Source organism: Gracilinanus agilis, chromosome 3, assembly GCF_016433145.1.
Source record: "Gracilinanus agilis isolate LMUSP501 chromosome 3, AgileGrace, whole genome shotgun sequence".
Lineage (NCBI taxonomy): Eukaryota > Metazoa > Chordata > Mammalia > Didelphimorphia > Didelphidae > Gracilinanus > Gracilinanus agilis.
Window position 1 is genome coordinate 463,910,931 of NC_058132.1, and position 22,127 is coordinate 463,933,057.

General features: G+C 35.2%; 1 protein-coding gene across 2 annotated transcripts in view; it reads right to left on the bottom strand.

Moving 5' to 3' along the window:
* The window catches only part of CLCN4 (chloride voltage-gated channel 4), a 77,357-nt gene that overhangs the window by 23,809 nt on the left and 31,421 nt on the right, over positions 1-22,127 (bottom strand). For both annotated transcript variants that reach the window (XM_044670383.1, XM_044670382.1), the window contains 3 exons: positions 20,472-20,658; positions 14,493-14,891; positions 2,054-2,270 (listed from right to left, as the gene is read on the bottom strand). In XM_044670383.1, the coding sequence (XP_044526318.1) occupies positions 2,054-2,270; positions 14,493-14,891; positions 20,472-20,658 (803 nt within the window). The remainder of the gene's footprint in view (positions 1-2,053; positions 2,271-14,492; positions 14,892-20,471; positions 20,659-22,127) is intronic.

Below are 22,127 nucleotides of genomic sequence, written 5' to 3' on the forward strand. Positions count from 1 at the left end.
AAATCACCCAGTTCTGTTCAGTGCCACCACTGTATTGGTTAACTTCAGAGGTGTCTCCAGCTCTTCCCTTTTTCCCGATATTCCATCAGTTGCCGAGTCTCGCTGATTCTTCTTCCAAGCCATTTCTGGCATTCATGCCCTTCTCCCCACTCACAAGGCCGTCTTCACTTTTGGGACTTTATTATCTCTTCCCTGGACTACTGAAATATGAACTAAATAAGTATGCATTGAGAGCATCCTATGTGATTGTCACTGTGTTAAATGCTTTATTATTTCCAATATTTATATTATTTTGTATTATATTTAATGATATTTATATATTTACATTTCATAATATTTATATTTATCTTACATAAATATGTGTTATATTTATGTCATTTATCTTTATATAAACAAAATATGTTATACACAAATATATTTATATTTAATATTCATATTATATAATATGCACGTTTCCTTTCCATATTTATATAACATATGTAAGTTTCTGTTTCATATTTATTCTCTTTATATAACTGTATTTGTATGAACTAATATTTCCATTTCTATTATATAGAATATATAGTTATGTGGTCTATTTATATTTCTCTTCATATAAGTATAATATGTACAATATATTCATAGTTAATATTTATATTGTATAATACATAAATATATTCTATTTAATATTTCTATAACATACTATATGCTTATATTTCATGGTATTTATAGTTAATATTCATATTACATAATACATGAATATGTTATATTTAATTAAATTATATAATAATATATTTATATTTTATTATATTTATAGTTAAGATTGACATTATATAATATACAAATATATTCTATTTCATTATATTTATAATATATAATATATATTTCTATTTTGTGATATTTATATTTACAATTAAAATTTATATTATATGATACATAAATATATTCTATTTCATATTTACATTTATATAACATATCATGTATATTTACATTTGGTGATATTTATGGTTAATATTTTTATTTGTATTATATAATACATAAACACATTTCTATTTAACATAAAATGTATATTTATATTTCTTTTTAAATAAGTATAATATGATATACAATATACTTATAGTTAATATTTATTTTTAATACATAAATATATTTCTATTTTGTAATATTTATAATATATAATGTATATTTATATTTCATAACGTGTATTTCTCTTTATATAAATAGAATAATATGCTATATAAATATATTTCTATTTAATAATACATACTGTATTGTATAAATACATTCATATTTAATCATATTTATATAACATATAATGCATATTTATATTTCATGGTATTTATATTTATCTTCATAAAATTTAATATTATATGATATACTAATTTTTTTTAGTGTAAATATTATCTCATTTGACTTTCACAACAAAATGCTATTACTGTCCCCACTCTGCTGTGTTGTTGGGGGTGCTATTATTTTTTAATTTTTATTTTTGGAGGTGCTGTTATTATCTTCATTGTATAGTTGAGGAAACTGAGGCAGACCAAGATTAAGTGATTTATCTAGGGAAATATAGATCATAATTATCTGAGACCAGATGGGAAGCCTGGCACACTATCTACTGTACTGCCTCTAAAAGAGTCTTAATTCATTTTCTAGCTTTCAGCATCATTATTCTCCAACCTATCTTCCACATAGTAGTAAAATTCATCTTCCTAATGGAGAAATCTTACCATATCATGCTCCAACTCAAGAATCTTCAGTGGCTTTCTGTTGCCTCGAAGGTAAAATTTGCCATTTAAACCTTGATCCACAATCTGGCCACTTACTCAGACTTTTCTGCACGATTTCTCTTCCTACACCTCTACATTACAGGAAAATTGGCCCATTTTTGGTTCAGTGGTCCATCTCCTCACTCTGGCTTTACCTGAGCCTTCTGGAATGCCTTAAATGTATTTTCTTCTAGTCTCTACTTCTTAGAATCCTCCATTCCGATGCCCCCTCCTATGCCCTGATTTTGCAATGTTGTGAGGCTCTTAAATATCAATTGAAATGAAAGACATTTGGTTCTACTTACCCACTTCGGGTCACCAAGCATTGCCGGAGTCCCAGCTTCCGAAAGATGTCCACCACCGTCTCCATGGGCGTGTGGTCAGTGACTGTGAAGGGGCTCAGGTTCAGAATGCGCCTCAGCTTCAGAGGATGAGGGCTATTCGCAGGCAGCTCAGGTGGCTCTTCAGTGAAGTACATGATGGAATTGCTCACGATCCCATCCTGCCGCTGCCTGGCATTTTCTGGGCAAGGAGAACAGAAGGGCAGTTAGAATAAGCAGCCCTAAGTGGTACACGGCTACTCTGCCCCAATCTAGCAACTACAAAAGCCACAATTACACATCAGGAGTTTGCTATCATTCATAAACTAACATATACAAATCCCTTTACTACAAATCCAGACCTCAAATATATTTATTGATAATATATGAATTATATTTATACTCATATATTTATCTAAATATATTTATATTAATAAATATTTATCTAAACATGTTCATATTCATATGTTTATCTAAACATATTATTTAAATATATATTAATGTATTTATCTAAACATATTTATATTCATATATTTATCTGAATATATTTATATTCATTTATATTTATCTAAACATATATTTATATATAAATTATAACATTTATCCTTGAGATGAATTGTCCTGAAAGCAGAGCATTATTACAGACAAATTTTTATTTTGGGTACCACCATAATAGTGCCTACCTCGCAGGGTTGTTGTAGGGGTAAAAATAATGTCTGTAAAGTGCTTGGCACAGGGTCTTGCACATAGTAGGTGTTTAATAAATTTGTCCTTCCTATTTTCCCTTCTTCCATAATGGCCCAGATAAGACAAGGATCCATAAAATATTCAAGAACAACACTTTAATAAATGCAACCATTCTGAATTCTCATAATCTCTTTACTACATGGAATGAACAGCTTTCAAAATATAGAGAGCTGGTAGGAAAAAAAAATCAAAACCACATGGGAATTGAATGGCATACACATCATCCCCAGTATCCTGTAAGATGCTGGAGTGGTCCCAGAGATGCTTTCAGTGCACCCATGGAAGAAGAGATTATATCCCAATATTTTATTAAATTGCAAAAAAAAGGAACTTTTTTATGCCTCTGAACAATAAGTAATATGTCAAATATAAAAGAATAACAGCAGTATAGCAACTTGTCCCAGGACTGTTTTAATTTGGACTCTACTGAAAAAGTGAGGGGGGAAATGGGATTATTAATAGTAAGAAGAGTTGCCATATTGTATTTTAAGATTTGCAAAGTACTTTTCTTTTCTTTTAAACCCTTACCTTCCATCTTAGAATCAATATTGTGTATTGGTTCTAAGGCAGAATAGAAGTAAGGGCTAGATAATGAGGGTTAAGTGACTTGCCAAGGGCCACACAGTTAGAAAGTGCCTGACGCCAGATTTGCAAAGTACTTTTCATACATTATCTCATTTTAGCTTCACAAAATTGGGAGATAATCACAATTATTTTCCCCATCTTACAGAGGGAGAAACAGATTCTGCTTTGCCCAAATAGTCAGTATCTGTGACTGGACTTGGACCTGCATTTTCCTAACATTAAGTCTAGTACTCTAGCTAAATATGGAATGAGGACAAAGTAAACATTCTTAATGGTTTTTCTTTTCTTTTCTTTTTTGAATATTAAAGATTAGGTTTATTTGGAGAAAACAAAACAAAAACGAAAAAACCTGGAAAAAAGCTGACTCCATGATCTGAGTACGATTGCTAGGATTTGGGGCACACATATCACCCTTTCAAAGATTCTAAAGTGGTTTTTGACATAAAAGCCATTTCTCTTTTGTATTGGGTTAGAGTATACCTGATATTCCCAACAGCAATGGAGATCGGTTTAGAAGTGCTCAATTACTATTCGTCTTTAAAATGACATTCATTCATTACAAATTAATTTATCATTACTCACAATGGGAATGTGAACCCTTTGCAGGATGACAAATCTGAGACTAAACCTGCCTTAGTATCCAGAACTTTCAGGCTAAACACAATCATCACCAGAGGGGAGAGAGAAGGGTCATAGGAAAGACCACTTTTTTCTCTTTTATGCTTTGGATTTTTTATATTTTTCAAAAGAGCCATTTCTTGGATTTAAAAAATAGTAAAGTTGTTATGATTACAATTGCCCTACTTCGTCTCTGCTGAGAACTTAGAGCTTAGTAAAAACATAACTTAATGCAGTGCTAGAAATCTGGGCTGAAAACTTTTTTTTAAGTAAAAAAATGATACAAGTCTATTGGCCTCAAAAGATCTGTCTAAGGCTAGTGAATAGGAATAGACTAGAAGAGATGTATGATAAGGTTTGCCCTAAAAATGGTTCCAGTATCTGTTATAAATCTCTTCTCTTCTCACTCACTATTATTCACCTACATTTCTGTATGAAAGAATAAGGCTACTATAGTGTCCTCTGTGGCCTTTCATTGCAATACACTACTTTAATGGAAAACTGGTAGCATTTGGGATCACACTGAGAAGGGGGTGGAGGAGAGGAGCCCTAGTTAAAATAGAAACAGAAGGCTGGCCTGCAGAGCAAACGTCTTCAGATGATGGGGCCCACTCTGGTAACATCAAAAAGGATGAGATTCAATCAGAAATACACTGACTGAAGTCCATCTTTTCAAAGATCTGTAATGAATTGAGTGCTTCTTTGCTGAATCAAGACTTTTCTCTTTTTTTAGTGATTTTCCAAAAATGCTCAGTATGCTTCCACTTGCTTCTATCTGCAGGCTGATGATTTTTCACCATCACATTACATGTTTCTATCTATTCCATCAAGAATACTTTAAATTTTACTGCATATTCTAACCAGAGGCTTCAAACATTCAACACATAATAGACATACAAACATACAACAAATATTGTTGTAGAACTATGTACACTGATTCGTGGAATCCCACAATGAATGGAAAATATGGGTGAATTTACAATAGTGTGTTGCATATTCTAACCAGGGGCTTCAAACATTCAACATGCACACATAATAGACATATAAACATACAACAAATATTGATCTAGAATTATGTACACTGATTTGTGGAATCCCACAATGAATGGAAAATATGGGTAAATTTACAATAGTGTGTTGAGTTTCAAGAAAATTAATGCATATATCTGATCTAGAACTGATTCAATATACATAAAATTACTGAATAAAAGCCTTAAAATATTCTCCAAAAAAAACTTGGGCTGAACTGGATTTGAAGACTTAATCTAACATTGAGTAAATCATACCTACAAGATTTAGATAACCGAGCTGCCACCTTTGATGCTGAACAACAACCTGGAGGGACTTAACAAAAAAATGCCTGACTGCTTGCTGCCAATATAGACAATATGGAGCAGAGACAGTGCTGGTGACCGTATGACTTGTTCATTCTGCTATTCAGATTGTGAATATTCACCATTGCTTTCCAGCTAGACTTTGATATGAATCCTTGAAGTAGAATAATAAAGGCTTATCCTGAGACTGCAAATCATATTCAGGGATGTCAAAAAGGTCCAAGGCAATAGATGGCAAGTAAAAAAAAAATGCCCTTTTCCCAGGTGTGCCGGGGAGAGCCCAAAGTTATAAGCTTTCCAACTCATGTGGCCCAACAATCACATTTCAAATGCACTAGCAAGTCAGGGTCAGTAAGTAAAACATACATTTTGATGCATGCAGAATATGGGTACTAAGGGCTATCAAGAGAGGTAGAAGAGACAGTTTCTGGCTATGAGTTCTATTTTAACTTGAACTCATCATTAAAGTCTTAATCTATGGCTTTATCAGGGAGTGTTGGAAGCTGTGCTAGCAGAGCAAACTGGCATATTCCACCAAGCTGGAAAGGCTTCAAATACAAAACTGGTGATGGATAGGACCAGACTATATTTCTGTTGCACAGAAGAGAAACTCATCTCCAGGTTGACGATATAAAGTCAATTCTAATGTGAGGAGTTTTTCTAGTTATGGCATCTCTTAGAGACTATTTTCTGATTAAAAAGAGTCTGTAGTCTGCATTAGTAGAAGGAGTCCCCATGCCAACAATACTATGGGGATCACTTAAGTATGGAAAATTGCCTCTCTCCATAACTCAGCTTTGGGACTCAAATATTTATCTGTCTCATTTTTGTCACAACCTTCCATGGAAAAAAAAGAGGAAATAAAAGAGTAAATTTGAGCTTTAGGGGTTCAGAATTTATAAAAGAAAACATACTGTGGGTTTTCCTCCTCAGAGTTTTGGCTAATAAATGTACAACATGCACATCTTCCATGTGGAAAAACAAACAGCAACCTTGCCTCTTGTAAGCACTGAAGTCATCTGTTTAGATGGATGGTGAAGATGCAATGGTTTGGATAAACAATAAGACTCTTTATTAATAACTGGCCCACAAACGCTAAACAGGTGGCAAGAAATTGTAATGTACAGACTGTATACACAGTATCCAGAGCACAAGAAAAAAAATTGTCATTGGATGGCATTTAGAGGTATGCAGAATGAGTAAAGTTGGATTAGGCGTTCTTGTTTGTTACTTTAATTTTTTCCAGAGTGCTGGATTGGACTCAGCAGCCTATTTAAAAGGGTCCAGACCTATATAGGATCTAAGAAGGAAGGAGTTGACATTGTGGCTTTGTCAACTCCCCTCTCTATTCTCATTGTTTACTTCATCTGAAAAACAGATGTGCCTAGCAGAGAGAGTAAGGGGCCTGGAAGCCAGAAGATCTGAAATACAATCCTGGGTCTACCAGAGAACCTTTTAAAATGATCTGTTAGCTACAATATTTGGAGAGAGAGTTCCATTGTTAAAAAAAAGGTCATTATTTTTTCTTTAGAGTGTATACAACCATAAATAACGGCAGTACTAGTGCTAATATGGGCTTCATGTATACCACAGAGAAGAACAATTAGCAAATTTATTAACCATTAGCCTTCTGTTTAACAACTAAATTTCAAAGACTTAAAGTTTGCTTAAAGCATCCTTTATGCCTCCATACTGACTAAATCTGCCCTTTTTGAAGAGCTTAACTTGCATTTATTTCATTTAATTTCTTTACATATCATTTAGAATAAAACTAATTCATCTTATATATGTGATTAAGTGTTAGACATGCTAGTCTGAGTTGTTAATTAACTGTAATAGATAAGGAAAGATTTAGCTTAAGAGCTTTTTATGTTAAGTCCACATCTTTACTATCTGATTCTGAATAAAGATAACAGAAGCAATCAGAGGAGTCAGTTGTAAAAGTGGAAATAGTATTTGCTTTTCTAGGAATGTATGTCAATTGTAGGGTTCTCAGACTTTATGACTCAATGAGACAACTTTGTATATCTTCAAGTTTCTTCTTGTGAGTCTTTGTCTGTTATAATTTCAATAAGTCTTTCCCTAAAATATTATCTGAAGATAGTAGTGGTAGGATCAATAAAAATGTTTGGACCTTGTACTAGACAATTATTAGCTAACACACTTTGAGTAGGTAGACTTTTTTCATCAGTGATTTGTACCAACTGTCAACACCTATAAAACAACTATGAACATCCACAAGATGTCCTTCATCATAGACTGGGAATGATGATGGATCACTGACTCTACCCATGAATAAAGTCAGTTTTCAGCTCAAAATTATGGCCCAGAGATTTCTTTCTTACATTTTGATGTATATAAACTGTAAAGTTTGTGAAATTTACCCATTTTGTAAATGCAAGTACAATTTATTTTATTAGATGTTAATTATGACTTGTAATCTGGGTACAACTCATTAGGTAAATAATTATCTTAAATATTTAACATGTAAACAGAATAATTCATTCATTTGCTAATTGTTCTTTCTTGATTCCCCTGGGAGAATGTGACTAATAATAGTCACTTATTGCAACATAACTAGATTTTATGTAGAATTTTCCATAGAATTCAAGGTATAGTGTAATAAAATGGAGAAAATATGATATAATTATAACAGGAGTCTAGTACATGCATAGACCATATCACTTGCTCAGATAGTATTTCTTCTTGTAGAAAACACTAGAAAGCTAATTTTTCAGAGAATTTTTATGACATCTAAAGAAAGTACTTTAATGAAGCCATGAGACATGTGTGGAATTCCATAATTGGTTTTGGCTGGCTCATCAAGTGGTTGGGAGATTGATTTTTTTGTAGACTGGCTGAGTAGTCAAAACTGTTAGCATCTTCAAAAAAGGTAGCTGTCCTGCCCTGAAAGAGTGTGACCAGAATATATGTGACACATAATAAAGAAAGAACATTGATTTTGAAGACAGAAGACCCAACTCAACTAATCACTACCCATTTGTCCCTGGGTAACTTATTAAATTTCTCTAAAGCTCAATTCCCAAATTTGTAAAATGGAAGCTTTCAGGATCCTTCCAGTCCTAAATCCTATGACACTCCGATCCAGTATTTAATACATATTCATTGATAAGATGATAACCCAAAGACATATGAACCCCAAGCCACAGGCACCCACAAAGGAACTAAAAAAACATCTTGAATAAGAGAGTTATAAAAATGCTTCAGATTCTTTGCAAATGGTCTGCCTGAAAATCTTTATAATATAGGAGAGACAGAACTTTGGTCCTTTGTATAGGACAGGTGGTATAGTTCAATGGACAATGGATTGAGTGCTAAACTTGGGATTAGGAAATCCCTCTTCTGACACTAAAGCCAAGTTCCCAAAGAAATTATGTAGAACTCAGTTCCCTCATCTGTAAAATGGATTAAATATTGTTATCTCACCGGGTTGTAGTGATATCACCTATCATTATGAGCAATCATAGCACCTGTAAAATGATGGGTTTTCTCAGCATATTCCCTAGTTGTGTTGAGTCAAGTCCCTGAAGATTTATGCAATTTAATATTCCATCTGCTTACAGAAGGTAATATTAAAGTTTTGGGATGGCTCAGGTACAGGGAGGAAGAAGATGTCTGCATCTGAGATTTCATTGACGCAGGAAATTCCTAGGGTGGCAATTTCCTTAGGTAACCAAATCTCTTTAACACCACTCCCCCACCCCACCCCCAAACCTATCTTTCTAGTCTTCTTATATCTTATACTCCATCATGTGCCCTGCAATCCAGTGTCCTTGTTGTGGCCATGGGGATTTTCACTGGCTATCCCTGATGCAAGGACTTCTTTCCCTCCCCATCTCTACCTCCTGGCTTCCCTGGCTCCCTTCGAGTCTCCACTAAAATCCCACCTTCTATAAGAAGCCCTTCCCAGTCTTCCTTATTCTAGTACCTTACCTCTATTAATTATCTCCAATCTATCCTGTTTTTACGGCAGGACCTTATTCCATTCCAAGAACCCTCACCTAAGATGAAAATCACGCATAATAGTGAACCCCATTATTTAACGAATATTTCTTATATCAACATACTTAGGCACTTTTAGACTTTTCTTAAGATTATCTGAACTGGAGCAGCTGGGTAGCTCAGTGGAGTGAGAGTCAGGCCTAGAGACAGGAGGTCCTAGGTTCAAACCCGGCCTCAGCCACTTCCCAGCTGTGTGACCCTGGGCAAGTCACTTGACCCCCATTGCCCACCCTTACCACTCTTCCACCTATGAGACAATACACCGAAGTACAAGGGTTTAAAAAAAAAGATTATCTGAACTACAGCATCACTACTCTTGTACTTTGGGGTCATTATTAATAACTAAATAGCGTTAATGAAATAAAGAGAAGTTTTTCTGTGATGCACAGGACAAGGGAAAGCTCCCAATACAGACTGATACAAGAGCCAATGGTTGGCAAAAAACAATGTAGTGAGTCACATTAATGCTTTTCAGGGAATGAAAATGATTGGGCAAACTGCTGTGAGGCTTCACTTCACTTGGGAGAACAGGATGGATTCAGTGCATAATTCAAATTTTTAATTTTGCATATTCTTTTGCCTTTTTTTGATAGTCAATTGTGTATACCTGATTTCTGGGTGTTGAGTTCACATAAAACAAGGTCCTCCTGTAGATCTTATTTGGACATTGTTGTTCACACGTTATCTTCCCTCATTAGATTGTGAGCTCCTAGAGAACAGAAATTGCCACATGGCTTTCTTTGTTTCCAGGGTACTCAGCAAATAATATAAATGTTTATAAATGTTTACTGACTGATTCTACAGTGGCATATTGGCTACCCATCTATAACTTATAGTTTTGGAAAACTGTCTGGGATGCTGAGAGGTTGCCCAGGGTCACACATCTATACGGGGCATCAGCAGGACTAGAAACAAGATCTTATTCTTAGATGTGACCATTCAAGATATATAGTAATAAGTGTATAAAAGGCAATATATATATACATATATTACAAGTATAATATATTATATGTGATACATTATAAAATATATAGTATGCATATAGTAAAAAGTAAAAATATATATAGAGAGAGTAAAAAAGTAAAAAGCTTAGCAATCCCAACATGAACATTTGGGTTCAACAATACTTTTTAGTTTTAATTATGTAATCTTTGAAATACCAGAAATTTAAAGTAAACATTTTAATTGATCTTGAATAAGATGTCAGAGTTGATCTGTTCTGAATGTAATAAAGGTGTATTGAATTAATAACTATTACATTGATAGTTTGTTAATAGCAACATAGTAAATCATCAGTATAAATAACCAAAAGAATTTTCTCCATAAAACCTATCTATTATGCATAATTATTTTAAGTACAGTAGCAAGCACTTAAGTATAAGTACAAGCAGAGTATTGGATTTGAATGCAGAAGACCTGGATCCCGACTTTGCCACTTACTACCCATGTGGCCTTGGGCAAGGCATTGCACTCCTCCTGGTCTCACTTTCTCCAATGGTAAAATGAGTAAGTTGGACTAGATGACCTCAAAGGTCTCTTTCATCTCTAAATCTATGGACCATACAACTGAAAACTGGAAGTACCATTTATATTATTATAAAAGAATCTCAGAAGTCATTATATATACATATATATAATGTCCCTCATTAAAACATGTGAAAACATCTAAGGAGAAACCACTTTGTATATCTGTATATTGTATATTTGTATATCTGAGAGAAGATGTATTGTCTGGTCTTGCCTTCAGAAAGACCTAGTTCAGGTCTTTCCTGTGGTCCACACTAGCAGCGTGGTACTGAGTGAATCACTTCTAAGCATCCTAGGAAGCCCTCTAAGACAGTGAGTTAGAGATGAGTTGCTGACCTGCATCCAAGACACATGGTTTCTCCACAGGAGTTCCTTACATAGTGAAATTGCAAGTTTAGACCAAAAATCAAAATCTTCTGACTTCCACATACTAAAATATAGTTCTAATCTTTTTAAAATTCTCCAGAGAAGAAAACTCTGCAGCCTTCTTTATTTGGAAGGCCTTTATTCCTTTGGGAAAATATCTACCCTAAGTTCTACATGCTACAGTTTTAGAATTTGTTCTCCTATCTATTTTAAATTCGATTCAACAGTTACTAAGTTGTTACTATGTATAGGTCACAATGTTAAATCCTAATAATACAAAATCCCACCCCAAAGTGGTTGGATAGCAGAAAGGTACAGAGAAGTAAAATACAAGGTTATCAAAGGAGAGAATGCTAGCAATTAGAGGGTAAAGAAGGGTTTTATGGTTCTTGACAGAGCCCTGAAGGATGACAAAAATTCTAACAGTGATAAAGATGAAGTGCATCCTGGGCAATAAAGAAGGAAAAGAACCTTTATGTTCTAAAATATTTATAGCAGTAATCTTTGTGGTGGCAAAGAACTCATCCACTGAAGAATGGATACATGTTGTGACATATGATGGGATTGTGGTAGAATACTATTTTACCATAAGAAATAACAAGCAGGTTAATTTTTTTTTAATGGAGAGGTACCTACCCTAGAGAACTATCAGAGGTTCAGTGGAGAGAGAGGCAGGCCTGAAGATGAGAGAAACTGGGTTCAAACCTGGCCTCAGAAGCTTTCTACCTGTATGACCCTGGCCAAGTCACTTGATCCCAATTGCCCAACCCTTACTGTTCTTCTGTTCTGAAATGGATACTTAGTATTGATTCTAAAACAGAAGGTAAGGGTTTAGGAAAAAAAGAAAAAGAAACATGGAAAGACCTACATGAAATTATGAAGAGTAAAAGGAATGAAAACAAGGGAACATTATATACAGCAACAGAAATATTGTTTGAAGAATGATTTGTGTAATGTGGAAATAGGTCTTGACCAATGATGCATGTAAAACCTAGTTGAACTCGTTGGCTACAGGAGGGGGAGATAGGAGGTAAGGGAAAAAATATGAATCCTGTAACCAAGGAAAATATCTGAGTTAATTAATTAAATAAATAGATTGTTTTAGATTGATTAATTTAAAAGAAGAATGATTTGTGTATGTCTGCCTACAAAGAAAGAACAGAGAAAAAGAAATAAGCAAGAAATAGTTTTATATATACATATATCTTTTTGTCCATGATGCCATCTCTAGTGTGAGAAGGGGAGGGGAGAGAATAACCTGGGAATTTTAATATAAACCAAAAAAATGAATTAGTTAAAAAAAGGAAGGAAAATGGTACAATTCTGATCTCTTTCCTAGAACACAAGAAAAACAATTAGTTCCACAAATGTAGGAAATTAACTTCTTCCCTTACAGCTGGAGACCCGGACTTTTGCTATCTCTCTAGGCTGAGAAGATAAGCATTTCTGATAGCTCCTAGGTAAATGCTGACTACTCCCTTTTCCCTGGATTATTACCTGTCTAATGGAAAGCATAAAGACTTTGTTTACACTTACTTTTTTGTCTATAGACATTCCAAAGGTTGCTGCCTAGAGAACTTATCAGTTCCTAAACCCAATTCCTTCTCTAACAATTTGATGACAATTATTATTTACCATTTGATTACAGCCCGGGTGTTTCGACAATAATTAGCTAGTAGTCCCCACTCAGGTACCTATTCAGCTAGACAATGGGTAGTGGATTCCTTCACATTTATTACTTCAGGAAAGATTTTTTTAATTGTACCTTCTGCTTTTAAGTCCTTAGAAAGGCTGTATATTTCAAAAGGACGTCTGCTTGAAATATTTAAAAACAAACCCAGCCTCTATTTAAAGAGAGAGAGGAGGGAGAGGGAGCTAGAGAGGGAGAAGGGGAAAGAGAGGGAAACAGACAGACAAAAACAGAGAGAGAATGAGAGACAGACAGAGAAATAGAAAACAAGAGACACAGAGAGAGACAAAACAGAAATAAAATGCAATTCTATATTTATCCCTAACATAGAAGAAATACACTCCAAATATGTAAGTAAATATAATTTTTGGTGAGAAAAACACTATGGTTTCTGTTGTATAAAATTATGCCTGACATCTTTGAGGTACTAGGAAAGAGGAAACCAGTGGATATACTTTTACTGAGATTTTCAAAACTCTTTATTTCTTTTTTAAAATTGAATAATCATGGTTTTGAGGGAACAGTTTTTAACAAGGATAAAAAACTGTCTTACAGATAGGAAACAGAGGATAAATATAGACCAGAATTTCTCTGAAGACCAAAGAAGGAGAATAATGGGATCCATCAGGGAAGTTCTGAGACTAGTCTTTGGAACATTTTTGTACATCATACCAAAGGGAGAATAAACAGTCAATTACCCAAGTATGCGGATGACACTAAGATCTCACAGATTAAATAAAGTAATAAGCTGATAAGGATAAATTGTAGAATGATCTTATAAAATGCTAAATGTAATTAAGAGAATAGCAATTGGAAATTGAGGGGATATCTGTCACTTGGGGAATGTCTGGACAAATTGTGGTATATGATTACGATGGAATATTCCTGTGCCATAAAAAAGAATGAGATTAATTTTTTTTTAAAACTTGGAAAGATCAGGGGCCAGCAGAGTAGCTCAGTGAATTGAGAGCCATGCCTAACGATGGGAGGTCTTAGGTTGAAATCTGTCCTCAGACACTTCCCAGCTGTGTGACCCTGGGCAAGTCACTTAAATTCCCATTGCCTAGCTCTTACCACTCTTCTGCTGTGGAACCAATACCCAATATTGATTCTAAGACAGAAGGTAAGGATTTTTAAAAAAATCATAAAACAAAGTGAAAATATTCAGGAAAAGGGGGAGAATGAAATTCAGAAGGGAGATTACGATATCTAAGGTTAAACTGTCCCTGATTTTCATATATTCATTCCCTTTCTCCTATGAACTAATGTGCCACCCATTGCAAGGGGGCCAGAGCCTGGGTTCAGAGCCCAGAAGAGAGAGGTTCAAAGCAGAGGTTTAATACATGAGTCATTGGTAAGTTGGGCATTTATAAGTCAGCAAATGAATTAGGTTTTGCTTCACTTGAACAAGTTTTTCCCAGTCTCAGCTTTTTCTTTATTTCCTATAAATAAATAATTTATATTTCAAGTTTCCTTGGATGCTAACGTCACGACGGGGTTCTTGGTCAATACCAATTTTGTTCTCTTTACTCACTTATGGCGAGGATGAGTTCTCTCCTCTGGGCAAAACCAATGAGGCGCTCCGAGTCTTTGGAAACCACCACGGGGAAGCCGTTGTAATCGGTCTCTTTGATCAGCGTCTCGACGTCCTCCACCGTCATGCTGTCCTGCGTGAGCACAGAGAGCGGTGGCTCCCCGCGCCTGGGCCTCATGACGTCCGTGGCCAGCGTCCTGTGGGTGAACTCGTCCTTCACGTCCAGAAACGGGTACCCGTTTAAGTGGATGTGCGCCTCGTAGATCCCTTCCTTCCCAAAGGCATCTGCTACCCACTTGCTCGTCACGGCCGCAGCCATCAGCGGCACGATGTACTCCAGACCTCCTGTCAGTTCGAACATAATCACCACCAGAGAGACAGTCATCCTGGTAACACCACCTGCGAGGAAGAGACCCAACGCGTCAAAGCACACTCTGGTGGGCCCATTTTAGAAGTGAAAAAACTAAGAACCTGAAAACTGGGATGATTCCCATGACAGGTCTGGAGTCAGGAAGAACTGAGTTTAAATCAAGCTTCAGACACTTCCTAGCTGTGTGACCCTAAGCGAGTCACTTAACCTTGTTTGCCTCAGATTCCTCATCTGTAAAATGAGCTGGAGAAGAAAATGGCAAACTATCTGGGTGACCCCAGGCAAGTCAATGAACTTTTCTTGCCTTGGTTTTCTCATATGTAAAATGAGTTGGAGAAAGAAATGGCAAACTATCTGGATCAAGTCACTTAACCCTGTTTGCCTCAGTTTCCCCATCTGTAAAATGAATTGGAAAAGAAAATGGCAAACCACTCCAGTGACTTTGCCAAGAAAAACCCAAGAGTCAGACATGACTCAAATGACAGAAGAACAATAGCAGAGCAAGGATTCAAATGCAGATTCTCTGCTTTCAAATCCCATGCTCTTTCCCTTCTACTCTGTAGATTTCCATATAGGCACAATGGCATGAACTGTGCTGTGCAGTAGTGTACAAAAGCATATATGCTAGGAGGCAGCATGATGTACAGGATGGAATTCTGAGCTTGAGTTCAGGAAGACCAAGGTTTAAATCCCGTCTGACATTCACTAGACTTCCTCATTTTTAAATTAGGGGTAATAGCACCTTTAATTGTTACTTCATGGGGTGATTTGTGCACTTGAAATGGAATCATGTGTAGAAAGCTCTGTGCAAACTGAAATGTGACATTGTTCTTAGCTGTTTCAGTTGTGTCCAACTCTTGGGTTTAGTGTAGGGTTTTCTTGACAAAGATAGTGCAGTGGTTTACCATGTCCTTCTCCGGCTCATTCAACAGATGAAGAAACTGAGGCAAACAAGTTAAGTGATTTGCTCAGGGTCACCCAGCTAGAAAATATCTAAGGCCAGACTTAAACTTAGGTCTTTATCACTCCAGGCCCAGCCCTCTATCTATTGTGCCATCTTCCTGCCTGAAAATGCAATGTAAATATCAGTTAATAATTATAACATAGAACAAAGAAAAAATTACTTATTCTGTTATTTTATATTAATAGCAATTACTATTGCAACATATATCAAAGAAAATTATTCTATTACTCAATATGAATATCAGTTATCAAAACATATAAAAAGGAAAAGATTACTTATTGTATTATTCAATATGAATATCAGGTATTATTATAAGACGTTACTTATATTATTTGATATGAATATCAGTTATTATTATAACATGTAATTAAAAAGATTATTCTATTATTCAATATGAATATTGGTTGTAATTAAAACATAACAAGGACAATATTACTTATTCTATTATTTGATATGAATATCAGTTATTATTACAACATATAATGAAGAAAATATCACACATTTTATTGTTCAATATGAATATCAGTTATTGTTAAAACACAACTAGGAAAAATTTATATATTCTATTATTCAATCTGAATATAAGCTATTATTACAACATAATAAAGAAAAGATTATTCTATTATTTGATATGAATATCAGTTATTACAACATAAAATTACTTATTCTAATTTTATATATGAATATCAGTTATTACAACATATAACAAGAAATGATTATTTATATTATCATTCTATATGAATATCAGTTATTATTATACTATATAATAAGGAAAATATTCCATTATTCAAAATAGTTATTATTTCAACAAATATTTAGGAAAAGATTACTTATTCTATTATTCTACATAAATATCAGTTATTGTAGCATGTAACAAGGAGATTACTTATTCTACTATTCAATATATCAGTTATTACCACATATAAAAAGGAAAGGATGACTTATTCTATCATTTGATATGAGTATGTTATTATTACAATATGTAATAAGGAAAAGATGACATTCTATCATTTGATATGAGTATTAGTTATTATAATATATAATAAGGAAAAAACTTATTCTATCATTTGATATGAGTATGTTATTATTAAAACAAATAAAAAAAGATTATTTCTTCTATCATTCAATGTGAATATTAGTTATTATGATAGCATATACCAAGGAAAAGATGACTTATTCTAGTGAAGTCCTATCCAATTCTCTGATCCAGACTTTCCACTTTTGAGGAGAAATCAGTTATCTCAAGCTGAGTCACTGTGCTCACTCTTTCCTAGTTATCTACAGGTCATCTGTGTAGCACAAGCACCGTCCCCTCTCTGAGAAACTGTCCACAAAGACCAACTGCCTCAGTGTCTGCAATGCATGAATTCTCCAGGCTTCTGACTTAAATTAGAGTTCATCCTCCCATCCCCAGAATAAGCGGAGCAATGTCACAGACCCATCCATCTCCATCAACCTGACCTGCACCTCTCACCTCAGGAATGTTCCTTGGCATTCCTGAGCAGATTGAGATAATCAGTCATTTACTGTGAGGATACTGATAAATCCTTAATAGATTTCACTGCTACTCTCACCAACCATTCCTGAGAGTCTAATGGACCAGATGTGTGCAAATATTAACTACATGCATTTATATATTTAAGTATTTAACCAGGGATAGCAGTGATTATTAATAGCAACAGTAGTGGTAAACTGCATTAATACAACACTTTAAAATAGCCTTGAATAAATGGATGAAAAATACTGGGATTTTTAGTTTTGCCCCAGTTGGCATGCTAAAGAAAAAATTCTTGGGGTGGTTAGGTGGCTTAGTGGATTTGAGAGCCAGGTCTAAAGATGGATGGTTCTGGCCTCGGACATTTCCTGGCTATATGACCCTGGACAAGTTACTTAATCTCCTAGCCCTTAACATTTGCCTGCCTAGAAAACAATTCATGGGAGACAGCTGGGTGGTTCAGTGGGTTGAGAGCCAGGATTGGAGAAGGGAGGTTCTAGGTTCAAATTTGGCCTCAGACACTTCTTAGCTATGTAACCCTGGACAAGTCACTTAACCCCTATTTACTAGCCCTTACAACTCTTCTGCCTTGGAACCACTACACAATATTGATTCCAAGATGGAATGTAAGGGTTTAAAAAAAAAACATAGTATTGATTCTAAGGTGGAAGATAAGAGTTTAAAAAATAAAAACAAAAAAAAATAAAGAAAAAAATTTTGTCATGGTATCAAAGCCAATGATCCCTCAGCGCACAGTAAAAAAAGACCATCTTCCAAAATTAATTTCAAAGCAAAAAGAGTTTATGAAAAATATCTAAATGCACTGTAAAATGTTGTTATACAAGGCTGTCTTGTTTCAAAGTGAGAGAATTTCACAAAGAAATCCAATTATTATCCTAAAGTGATAAGCTCATAAAGTTCAACAGTCAAGGCTATGAATCAATACAAATGGTATTTTAACTAGAATCACCAGGAATTCTATAAATAACTCTTGCCTTTCAATTCTATTCTGTACAATCATACTGGATCACTGTTTTCAGGTCGTAATTGAAAGGGATTTTAGAGACCATCTAATCCAGCCATTTTATTTTACAAATGAGAAAACTGAGCCTGGTAGAGGTAAGGTGACTTGTTCAAGGACAATCCAGATAGATGCTAAGTGCCAAAGGCAAGATCTGAAACCATCTCCTCTTGCCTTCAAATCCAGCTTTCATTCCTCCATATCACTTTCCTATTAAATGTTTGCTTCTGTGCAAGGTATTACTAGGAATACAAAAATGAAATAGCCCATGCTTCAGAGAACTTAAAATCTAGTCAGAAGGAGAAAGGATAAGACATATTCACAACTAGGTAATAAGAGAAGGTAGACTATGATTAAGGAAACAAGAGGCATCAGAGTGGCAGAAAGGACTCAAAAAAGATGGAATCACTTTCACCACAGGGGAGGAAAAAAGAAACTTGGAGAACATTTTGTAAAGTGGATAAACCAGAGCTGGACCTTAATGGAAGAAAGGAATTTCAATAGGAGATGCAGAGAAGATCTGTTCTAGGGAATATCACCAGTACATAAAAATGCAAAGAAGTAAAATAGGTCAGGAAAAAATTGTGAAATGGCAAACAATCCAATTTAGCTGGTGCAGAGATTACGTAGAAGGGAGCATGAAACAAACAGACTACATGAATGAAACACAGAAAAGCAGATTGGAGTTGTTGAGAGTTTTAACTCTCGAGTGAAGTAATTTATATTTTAGCGCTTAGGCACTAGAGATCTATTGAAGGTTTTAGACCAAGGAAGTTGATGCCATCAAACTTCTGCATTCCTTTGGAGAGCAGTGAAAGATGGAGTAGAGAAGGGAAAGGGTCAAGGCAAGGAGAGCAATTAGCAAGAAATTTTGATAGTGAAAGTTAGAAGTTATAAGGCCCCTACTACATAAACTGTGGGTAAAAAGGAGGGAATCAATCTTATTATCAATCAACAGGACTTAAATAGCATATGGAGGAGGAGAGGAGAGAGAGAAGTCAAAGATGGCTTTAAGTCTGAGTAATCAGGAGAATGATGGTGCCATAAACAACAACAACAAAAAAAAAATTAGGGGAAAGAAGCAGATTTGGTGGGGAGGATAAGTTTGGTGACTTATATTATGGGTATATTATCAGCTCTATTCCTATATCCAGATAAAGAGGTTATATGGCCAACTGGAAATTTGGGACTATACTTCAAGAGAGAGAAGAGAGCCAAAGATAGAATTTGGAGGATCATCTATGTTGTTTAATTTTTTTAGTCATGTCCAACTCTTCATGCCCCATTTGGGGTTTTCTTGGCAGAGAAAATTGCCATTTTCTTCTCTGGGTCATTTTATAGATGAGGAAACTGAGTCCAACAGGATGAAATAACTTATCCAAAGTCATAAAGCTCACAAGAGTTTGAGGCCAGACTTGAACCCAGGTTCTCCAGACCACCTAGTTGCCCCAATAATTTGTTTTAACCCTACAAACTTTTATGTAGATTGCTAAATCAGAGAATCAGAGATAATATTCCAGTGAATAATACCATTCATGGGGAGGAGATATTAACAATTTGGCACCCAAATCTACAGCTAGATAAGATAAAACTAGATAAGCAAGCCACCTCAGACCAAAGGAAAAAAAAGGCATAAGACATCATTCCACTGAAGGACAACCACAGCCCCATTTCAGCATCCCTAATAGGATTACAAATCAAATATAGAGCCAAGTTGAACCCTAAAATGTCCCCATTCCCAGGCTAGTTAACAAAAAAAAGCCTAAGAAGGTTATGCTCTGTTCCAGAGCCACATTAGTATTTTCTACCTCTCAGAGGAACTAAGCCAGATCATCTATCTACAGCTTATATCACAACTGAGCCTTTTAGGGAAATCTCAGTGGAAAACTGAAGCTTTAAAAACCTAAAAGTCTGGCCCTATTTTATATCTGGTGAAACAAAAGGCGGATAAGAATGTCCTTGTCAGACAATAAATGTCTGAAGTCCAACAATTCCTAGCTGGCTTTTATTCTGAATACTAACAGTGGATTTGGACACTAAGCAAAATAAAGCATGAGTCACCTATAGACCAATATGAGGGTAAACAAGGACCCAAACCTATTCTTCCTTTCACCCCATAAAGAACATACCTAGGCAGGCTGCAGCTCCCACCATGGCGTAGAGTCCAGGAGTGACACAGTCTGCTCCAGGACGGCACCAGTTCCTGAAGATGATCCAGTCATGGTGGTGATAAGCCAGCTGTTCCACTCCTATCCCCACCATTCTGCCCGCCATGGCTCCCACAGCCATGCTGGGAATGAAAAGGCCTGAAGGGATCTCCAATGAAACACAGATAGAAAAAGACATTAAGATACAGGACCTGAAATGTCCCACAAATCTCAGAGATTTTGTAACATCCCAGAAGGGTGCTATAGTCAGCTCCAAATAGCCTAAGCTACCGATAAGGGCTTCATTTATTATTTTCTTGATTGTCTAGATTTAAGAAAATGGCAAAAAAAATGTTAATAATGCAGATTAAACCTTATCCCCAAACATCTTCCCTCCTCCACTCTCAAATCTGGTTGTTAAACATTCAGGTAACCGAACTATCACAAAGGTATAATGAGGAAGAAGCAGAATTCCTCTTTTCTTCTTCTCAATCTTAGGCTTCTTACCTTCTTACAAGAGACAGACAGACTGAGACAGAGAGACAAGAGAAAGACACAAAGAGACACAGAGAAAGGCAGAGAGAGCAAAAGAGAGATAGAACAAGCAAGAAAGGGAAAGGAGGAAGAGAAAAGGAGACAATATTTTGTTAATCAACATAGAAAGTGATAAACAATTTTCACCTATCAATTTTAGAATATTAAATTCAATTCATATTTATGAACCAGATAACCTTTAAAATCCCTTTTTGGCTCTAGATTAATATTAATTCATGTTAAACAATAATGTTAATACTAATAATACAACCAACAGGTATTCATTAAATACCTACCAATATCTGCCATGCACTGTACTAGCTGTTGAGAATACACAGGAAAAAATAAAACAGTCCCTGTCTTCAAGGAGCTTACAGATACATATAAAATATATACCAAGTAAAAATAAGGTGATTTCAGAGGGAAGACAATAGTACCTGAGGAGTTAAGAATGGCGTCCTTGTAGAAGGTGGCCCATTTTAGGTATTCTATGAGAAGGTAAATGAGAAAAGAGTATTCCAGCCTTACAGAATGTATTTTCAGTTTCATCATTATTTTCCCTTGGTACAACCCTATAAGTATTTTTCATGTGTTTCATAGATGAGGGTACAGAGGTTCCAAGAGTGTTTCATCCAATGTCACCTACCTAACAAGTGCCAGTCAGGTCTCCAAGTCAGTTTTTCAAGACTCCAAGTCTAATATCCTTTCCATTCATTAGAACTGATTTCAAATACTTTCGAAATGTACTACATAGTCCACAATTACCTTGAAAGAAGAGATTTTCACTTTCATTTCCTCTTCTTCAGTATCTCTGATTTGCTTGTTAGGGATTACAGAAGTGATAAACCCAACTGCAAATAACATGTAGAAATGAGCCTCTGCCATAAGAGATTTTCTGCTGCTTTATCTCTCTCCTTTCTGTGTCATTTAGATTGGATTTTAAAATTAAATGTCAAGCACAGCATGAAAAAGGAAAGGAGGAGGCCACTGACTACTCACAGGTGAAATAAAGAAACTCAACAATTCCCTTCAGCAGTCTTCCAAGTTCCAAAATGCTTCAAAATTATTAATATTCTCTTTAATACTCAGTCACTCAGCCTTAGT